The 10029-nt window shown below is 30.3% G+C and overlaps 1 protein-coding gene across 1 annotated transcript; it reads right to left on the minus strand.

Annotated features, from left to right (window-relative positions):
• Window positions 1-4751: 4751 nt before the first annotated feature.
• Window positions 4752-7093, minus strand: LOTGIDRAFT_65544 (hypothetical protein; the record flags this gene model as incomplete). The annotated part of the gene is made up of 5 exons (XM_009069097.1): window positions 4752-4870; window positions 5252-5311; window positions 5638-5745; window positions 6190-6407; window positions 6840-7093. Coding segments are annotated over 5 exons (759 nt in total), but the record flags the coding sequence as incomplete, so codon positions are not given.
• Window positions 7094-10029: the final 2936 nt, after the last annotated feature.

The following is a 10029-nucleotide window of genomic DNA, read 5'->3' on the forward strand; positions in this document are numbered from 1 at the left end:
ATCATTTAAATAAGAACCGCACTGCACACCCAAAAAATTTGCCAAATTGGCGAAGACACAATGGTACAATACACATAGGTAGATTATTGTTTACGTTTGATTCACGCTTTGTTAACACGTCTGCTGTGTTTTTGTCAAGTTAAAATAGTATTTACACACGATTCACAAAAGTGGAAGCAGATGGTATGAAAATTGATGTCAACCTAAATTCTCTGCATGACATGGGCTTCCTTAGCTCATTCCTCACATGCAAACAGAAAGTGTCAGTGTACCTATCCTTCTTTAAAACAAAATTTAATTTTACAAGACTTTAAGCATTGAAATTTGTAAAAATTTATAATTTCTTCAGTTAAAGTGGACTCACATAACAAGTCAATGTTCAATATTAAATACTTGAATTTATCAAATTTTGTTTATTGATATTTATAATGATTTATTAAGAATTGATCTATCATTTATTGCTTGAGCACAATGTATGTATGATTAATTCCATCCTTACCTCTTTCAGCTTCCAGTTTAATGGCATTAACAGAACTTTCTCTCTCATCTTGTGTTTCCCCAGACAAAGTCTGAAATTTAGGTTATTAATTCAGATTTAACCAATAAATACGCCATTGCTTGTGCATGATACATTTTGATTAATTGCGATACGCAAACAGTCTTTGATACACAGTCTTGGTTGCCAATTTATAATATTTAACCAATTTGATACTTCGGATTTATAATATCAAGCCAGTTTGATAATTCGGATTTATAATATCAAACCAATTTGATAATTGTGGCTGCAAGACAAATGTAGCTGAACAAGACCATCAGTGTGCACCTTTAACAATCAAACTTGCAGCCAAATTGCAATCTTTAATTCTACCTTAATGACATAATAGGATGACATATCATCCCGTCAAAAATAGCAAAATTAGAAATAACATAATTGATTGATGAACATCAAAATAATATAAATTTTCTAAATAATCTAAAAAGTTGGTTAAAATTGAGAATGAACCTTTTGTTGGAAATGCAAATATAAAACTAATAAAAATACAATAATTTACATGATAAAGTCTTTTTACTTCCAAAGATTTGCCATATCAGAAAAGTACATTTTATTCAATAAAGACAATTTTTTTTTTCAAAAATTTAAAAATAATAACAATTTGGATTACCTCCCTTGGAAGGTTTATAATTGTTATGACAGATTGGACAAAGTGAAATACTGTTTGTTTTAATTCAGGATTGATTACATGTTCACTATAGCTAAGGACAGACTGGGCAAATTTTATTCCTCCGTACTTCGGTACTTGTTTTCAAAAAAATTACAGAATTTCAATTAAGACTGTCAAATTATGACTCTTAATGTAGTCAAATTATGACTCTTAATGTAACCGGCAGTCAAATGGCTGGCTCAATCAGTAGCTGGCTGGCAGGCTCAATCAGTAGGAGTTGGGATGGATGAAGGTAAGCTTTCATCCCCTAATAACTTACTATGTGTCATTAATTTAATAATTTTAAGTTTCATGGGTATACTGACCCTAACAAAAATTTATTATTGAAAATAATATGTTTTGTGTAATACAGCAAGGAATAAATAAATAATTTACAAATTTTTATAGGGAAATATGCATGGTTTTAAGCAAAATGTAGAATATTATCACAAATTCACCTTAATCATACTATTCAAATAAAAAATTATTTTCAAACATAAATTCACAGGTCTAAATATTTCAATAATTTAATTCATGAAAGTATCAGTGAAATATGGTAGTTTGCAGTCAAATATTAAAATTAAAGTTAGCACAGCAAAATTGATTATCTCCCCTTCATACAAATATCTGCTATAATGTATTTTAAGCTTTATAAATACAGCCAACTTTGTTGATAACTATTTGTCTCTCTGTTATCAGGCATCTATTTATCTTTGTTACTCATAATCAATTTAATTTAATAAATTTACTGACCTTCCGCTTATCCCTGTATTACTCAATCTAATAATTCACTAACCTTCTATTCATCTCTATTTTATACAATTTATAAATTTACTAACCTTCTATTTATCTCTATTTTACACAATTTTATAAATTAACTAACCGTCCATTAATCCATGTGTTACTCAATTTAATAATTCACTAACCTTCTATTTATCTCTATTTTACACAATTTTATAAATTTACTAACTTTCTATTTATCTCTATTTTACACAATTTTATAAATTTACTAACCTTCTACTTATCTCTATTTTACACAATTTTATAAATTAACTAACCTTCTACTTATCTCTATTTTACACAATTTTATAAATTCACTAACCTTCTACTTATCTCTATTTACACAATTTTATAAATTTACTAAATCTCTTTGTTATTCAATTTAATGATTTACTAACCTTCTATTTACCTCTATTTTATAATTTTATAAATTTACTAACCTCCTATTTATCTCTTTTTTACACAATTTTATGAATGAACTAACTGTCCATAAAATCCCTATGTTACTCAATTCAATAATTTACTAACCTTCTATCTATCTCTATTTTACACAATTTTATAAATTTACCAACCTTCTATTTATCTCTATTTTATACAATTTTATAAATTAACTGACCTTCTATTTATCTCTATTTTACACAATTTTATGAATTAACTAACCTTCTATTTATCTCTATTTTACACAATTTTATTATTTAACTAACCGTCCATAATATCCCTGTGTTACTCAATTTAATAATTTACTAACTTTCCTAACCTTCTATCGGTTTTTCCGTAGTCAATGTAATAATTTACTAACCTTGTATTTGTCCCCATGTTACGCAATTTATCAAGTTTAAAAACCTTCATATCCCTAAGTTGCTTCATTTGATAATTTGCTTTAAAACCTTCAATATATTCTTATGTTACTCAATAAAATAAGTTTAAAACCTTCAATATATTCTTATGTTACTTAATAAAATAAGTTTTAAAAACCTTCAATATATTCCTATGTTACTCAATAAAATAAGTTTAAAACCTTCAATATATTCCGATGTTACTCAATAAAATAAGTTTAAAACCTTCAATATATTCTTATGTTACTCAATAAAATAAGTTTTAAAAACCTTCAATATATTCTTATGTTACTCAATAAAATAAGTTTTAAAAACCTTCAATATATTCCGATGTTACTCAATAAAATAAGTTTAAAACCTTCAATATATTCCTATGTTACTCAATAAAATAAGTTTAAAACCTTCCATATATTCCGATGTTACTCAATAAAATAAGTTTAAAACCTTCAATATATTCCTATGTTACTCAATAAAATAAGTTTTAAAAACCTTCAATATATTCCTATGTTACTCAATAAAATAAGTTTTAAAAACCTTCAATATATTCCTATGTTACTCAATAAAATAAGTTTAAAACCTTCAATATATTCCGATGTTACTCAATAAAATAAGTTTAAAACCTTCAATATATTCCGATGTTACTCAATAAAATAAGTTTAAAACCTTCAATATATTCCTATGTTACTCAATAAAATAAGTTTTAAAAACCTTCAATATATTCCTATGTTACTCAATAAAATAAGTTTAAAACCTTCAATATATTCCTATGTTACTCAATAAAATAAGTTTAAAAACCTTCAATATATTCCTATGTTACTCAATAAAATAAGTTTAAAAACCTTCAATATATTCCTATGTTACTCAATAAAATAAGTTTAAAACCTTCAATATATTCCTATGTTACTCAATAAAATAAGTTTAAAAACCTTCAATATATTCCTATGTTACTCAATAAAATAAGTTTAAAAACCTTCAATATATTCCTATGTTACTCAATAAAATAAAGTCTTTGAATGGCATTTAGCAATTGTGAGTACGATATATAGACACAGCTTTATGGAACAACAATCACTGGTTAAAGTTTTATGCAACGTTTCGACGTGTTTCCCCCGGACGGGGGAAATAAGTTTAAAACCTTCAATATATTCCTATGTTACTCAATAAAATAAGACGTACTAGGGTTGTTGATTATTACAATGTATAATGGAAACTTCTGAGATTTTGTTTTTTCAAGTCTTGTCTAATCTTGAACCTGGTGGATAATATCGGAAGAACTCTCAAATTTGAACCTAATCTTCACTAATAAAGAAAAATAAGTTGTATCACCTGATTTTTAGTCAAAAGGACAGAAATCTGACTTTCTAAATGTTCCAAACGTTGACTGTAGTTTATTTCACTCTTTTCCTGTAAACAGAAATAAATTTCAATATTACTGTGGATTATGCATACATAGATGCCCGGGTTTCTGAACATTATGTTCAAAACTAAAAGAGCGAAACATTTTTGATAATGCAGTTATTTGTTCCAACATGTGTTCCAAAAATCTCATCATTATGCGAAAAAAAGGTTTCTTAATATTGTATGTGCATCAAAGACACTACTAGCATCAAATTGTACCATTTCAATTTACAATGAGACGTCCGTGTTTCCTACAATTCCACTAAAACTAAGTGTTTGATGACGTCACTAGCCGCGAAGGGCCTTATGTGATAAAGCATATTTTACCTTTAGTGACATCATCAAACAATTATTGTGTTTCATTCAAATCATATAAATGTAATTATTGACAAAGTGCAAGGGATATGACATGTGGTCATAGAAAAGCTGTAATGGAGTAAGTGTTTAAGATCTATTATAAAATGTCATATTATACCGATTCTCTAGAAGCAGTATTATTCCTTCTTGGACTCCTGGTGGTATCAATATCTGATGTTGATGTGTTTGTATCATAAGACATTTGACAGCGTCTTTTAAATGATTCCATAGCTTCATCTATTTTAGGTGTGATTACATTCATTATCTGATTCTCCTGAAATGAAATACAAAAAACTCCTTAAAATCTTTATATTAATCATATTCTCCAATTTTTTTCATCATGTTAGTTGATCAAAACAACTCATAAAAGGGACTAAAGCATCAAACCCAAAAGTTGTCAGAAAAGCAGAGATCAAAAGGTCAAAAGGTTATTGGGATGAATCATCAAGAAGGCAGTTGTTAGACTTAGACTGCAGTGCCTACATTAAAAATAAAAGTTAATAAAAAATGAAGGAAAGTTTGGTCTACCTTTATTAAGACTGAGAAATTGTCAGTTTTTATTGAAACTATAATTTCAATATACAAGTAATTTATATTTAAAAAACCCTGTGGATTAGTGTTCAATGGGATCAAAGTATATCTTGCAGATTTTAATACTCAGATGCCTGAAATTATAACTTACATGGACAGAGCTACATGAAGAGGTGGATAACAAATAATCCATATATCCTTCTAGACCTAAAATAAGAAAAATTAGTGCAATTATAATATTTATATTCTTTAGATAATCCAGATATTTTTTCTATTTTGGTTTCCAAGAATCACCAAATATACTCTGTTTATTGTATGATCTAGGACATTCACAATTAGGGCCAGGAGATATATTGGTATCTTAATAACGTTTAATCTTAAATAAGCAAAGCATATGTGTAAGTCACAAAATCTTCCTTTAGAAATTTAAGAAATAAGGCCACCTGATTACCCGGCACATAAAGTTAAATATTAATTCAAAATCAACAATCAACTAATCATTTGATTGCATTTAGATAATTTGAAATATGTACCTGGAATGTCAGCCATGATATCCTGTTGTACAATCACTTGACCATTTCTATCTCTACCATCTAGAGAGTTTAATTGTGGCAGACGTGTTAACAGATCACTTCTATAGCCTACACAAAATAAAACAATTCTTAGAAAAAATGAAATAAACATAAAAATCTTAAAAAAACATAACCTCAAAAACTTACAGCAATCATTATGAAATAAGCTTCAAGTGGTAACTTGGTAATATTGATCTGTGTTCACAATACTTGGTCTGGGGTATGATCTAATAATAAGACAAATAGTAACTTTTCCCCATTGGTTTCATCCTAACGGTGATATGGGTCAGAGGGACTGACAATGGTAAATTGTCTATGGGACAATGGCCGAGGCACTGCAGTACTTTGTGGACTGGGATCCATGTACAATTGGAAATGGAATCAAGATTTGACCAATGTGATTGTCATGAAAAAGTTTTCTTCATTACACACTGAACGGTGTTCATCAAGCAGTAAGATTCCAATTTATTTTATTTACAATTGATAGACAATAAGAGGAATAGATATTCCTACCTGTTTGGTGACATACTGGATTACTGGAACCATCCTGGAAGAGTGTCATACTCTTTAAATTACAACATTGACTGAGACTATGAGCTAGACGTACTGCTGATCTAATTCGATTCCCCTGTAATTCTATCTGTGAAAGTTTAAATTCAGGTCCACTCATCAATTTAAAACCACTGACATCATCTATCTGATTAAAACTCAAATTAATTTTTACTAAGGATCTGAAAAAAATTTAAAAAAATGTTAAATTCATAATTATATCATAATGAATGAGTCTACAATAACAAAATATTTTCACTGTTAAAGGGACAGATTCACCATCTGTACATACCAATTGTACCAGAGTCTGAGAAACAGGATTTGTTAGGTAAGCTAATCAGTAATAGAGTCACATGTCACCATCAAAAATGAAGCCTTCAAATCTTTGTGTGTCCTCTATTACTATTTTTTGCAATAAAAGTTAAAAAGATGAGTCGTCATTTCTTAAAACTCTTTCATTTAAAGAAAAGACATAATAGAGAAGTTTGGAAAAAATTTTGAAATCTCACACTTTTCTTGTATCACTGAAGACTATTTACATATATTCAAGACCCAAATCAACACTGAAAATGGTGAATTTGTCATTTTAAAATAGTATATGTTTAAACACTTACTTCAAATGTGACAAGCCTTCTACAACTGTTATCATATTACATGATAGATTCAGAGTACGTAGACTTCTCAGACCTTCTAAACCTTCAATTCTAGAGATCTGATTTGAAGAAACATCAAGATGACATAACTGTGACAGGCGTGACAGATTCTCCAATCTTTGAATGTAATTACTGTGTAGATTGACTGTAAGAAGGTGAGACTGGAGAGGCAAGTCTTTTAAACTGGATATTCCACAATCAATTAAAGACAACTCTGTCGAGGTAAAGTCTAAGGATGAAGAAGCCATTTTGTTTTTATTCTATACTATAAAGCAGTAAAAATCTGAAAAAAATAAATTTCATAGGTTACATACAATTTGATGCAAATGCAGATCTTATTGTCCCATTCTCGTTTCACTGCAGTAACAATTTCTGAACAATATATGTGCATGCGCAATAAGCTCATTTCCTAGAAGCCTACTGCCCTCTTAGGATAAACAACTTTGATTTACTATAGCAGTCTATAGCCAATGATGGAAAAGGTTTACTACATGGACATTAAGAACGTTGTCGAAAACAAGTATGTTCAGTTAACAGAGTATATCAGAAGTCTGACAATTGTAAATTTAAACTCTTTGCCATAGTCTGCCATAGTAAATCAATGTTGTTTACCCTGAGCCAGTTGCACATCCACGGCACATGTATAAGCTTACTTCTGGCGCTGGCTTATTTACAATAATCACTGTCCATTTTTCAAGACCCTGATCTCTGATCTGAGAAATGCCTCTTCCAATCCTATTTAGTCTAATTTCTCTAATTACTCACGAGTTACAAAACAGGTTTCTCCTAATAGATTTTCTATTATAAACAACTAATCTTATTCCTTCAAAAATAGACAATACGGGATATACTGTTCTGTGTGTCCAACCTGATCAAATTTACATTTATTTTAACAATATTTATTTTACTTATCAATATCATAAAGACCATGATGGTTTGCCATTTTCGGGGGCTGATCTGGGTCCGAGGTAAAAGAACTGCACGAAAATCGCAGTTGATATTTGATTAGCGGAATCCATTACTTACCCAATGATCACTCTATATCATTAGTATGTTGTCATGCATTTATTTAATTGAAAACTAAATTTTGGACACTTCTTTCGATTTCTTGTCAGGCATGTTTATACTTGCCGCTTTACGGTTTAACTGTAGCCTCGGTCAATTAGATCAACTATCTCGCGACGTTAATTATTGTCATAAAATTATGTCTGGATAATATTTCTGATGTCGTAAAAATAAATTGTCGCATTGGTATCCGTTTGAATAAACGTCTTTTCACTACCTAATACATGTACATTAACAGTTTAAAACAAATTTAGTTTTAAAATATGAACGATCATGATTTTTTTTTAAAATTGAATCAATGTTTTTTGAGGATTTTGTGAAATGGGGATGGTCAGGCCGCATGGACTTGTGTCAAGTCCATAGAACTATTATTATACTGTTCTGTCTCAACGAAATCACCAGCATACGGTTAGAGATTAACCAGGGACATTAAATGATGTCTGTAGCTTACAAGTGACCATTAAAATGTTGTTACCTCCCTTTTAACATAGACCCATAAATGATAGACCGCGTTCATGCAATGGTGCCATGAAGGTCTTAACTAATACTATTTTTTTTTCTTGTTTTGTCAGCGCCTGTCAGTGGACTGACACAAGACTGGCTTTATTATGCCATCGACATCTCTCCAAAACATTGGTCATAATACCGTCAAGACAAGAGATACTAGATAAGCTAGAGTTTTGCTTCATATCTGAAACTCAGTCGTAAAACAGGTTGAGAGTATACGAAGACCTATAAATGGACACCATGATTTGAAAAAGCCTAATTAGAGGACTAGGCCTATATTCTTTAAATTGCCGAAACATTTGTCTTTCATCCACAAATCTGTCGCTATATATTGAAGTAAAATAATTGTTGTTTTACGTCCTACTTTTTTCCACCCCATAGGTCTTATGACGACGGGCAACACTATGTATGCAGTGTTCAATGAGAGACATTTTTTCCAGGATAGTGGCTGTCTAGGTCTACTTTTATTCAATTTCCAGCTATTGAGGGATCTTTATGCTGTAGTCTTATGTTCTGATATATTTGTACTGATTATTCCATTTACATGAAGCAATAACTACAATATAGTGTTATAGTAGCACCTGCTGCCTTATTTTCCTGGTAACATTATCCGATTATCCAGATATATCGATCGAATTATCGTGCAGGATATCAACTATACTTGATAATCACGACTACCAGTGCCAGGTTTCTTCGCATATCATTACATTACGGTAACAGAAGATGTAAACTGTAGCAGAAGATATACGAAGTAGAAGAATGATTTTGGTAAAATTGTTTGATTCAACTGCTATTCATGACTGGAGTGTTCTTCACATTAACAGAGATTAAGAAAAATCGGACAAATTTTAATCGATCTCGATGTATTTTGCTACTCGTCGGCCTTAATAGGCTACATATCCGAAGGTAAGAAGCTCTTTGATGAAGAATGAGTAGGTATTGATATTGACTTTTTCATTACGTATGGTAATATATACTTACTGTTTCCATGGCAACCACTTAAAACGATTTATTGGGATTTATATGTATGATTATGAAGGAATCGCCAACAATAGGGTATGTGTTTTTCTTAAAACATTTTTATTTTTAATTAATACACAAGATTCGAAAACAATCTTTCGTCTTGTTTGATTCAATAACAAGTTTGGTTTGAAATTGTCTGTTGGAATGTGAAATTCTTAGAGAAGGCCTAATGATGACTCGAGAGATTGGCATGAAAAAGCATCTCTAGATTTGGACAATAACAGTGGACCGCAGAGAGTATAGATGCTGCATAAAGCATAAAGATCCCTCAATAGCTGGAAATTGAATAAAAGTAGACCTAGACAGCCAACAATAGGGTATGTGTTTTTCTTAAAACATTTTTATTTTTAATTAATACACAAGATTCGAAAACAATCTTTCGTCTTGTTTGATTCAATAACAAGTTTGGTTTGAAATTGTCTGTTGGAATGTGAAATTCTTAGAGAAGGCCTAATGATGACTCGAGAGATTGGCATGAAAAAGCATCTCTAGATTTGGACAATAACAGTGGACCGCAGAGAGTATAGATGCTGCCCGAAGAAATCCCCCCCCCCCC

This window comes from Lottia gigantea (genome assembly GCF_000327385.1).
Source record: "Lottia gigantea unplaced genomic scaffold LOTGIsca_99, whole genome shotgun sequence".
Classification (NCBI taxonomy): Eukaryota; Metazoa; Mollusca; class Gastropoda; family Lottiidae; genus Lottia; species Lottia gigantea.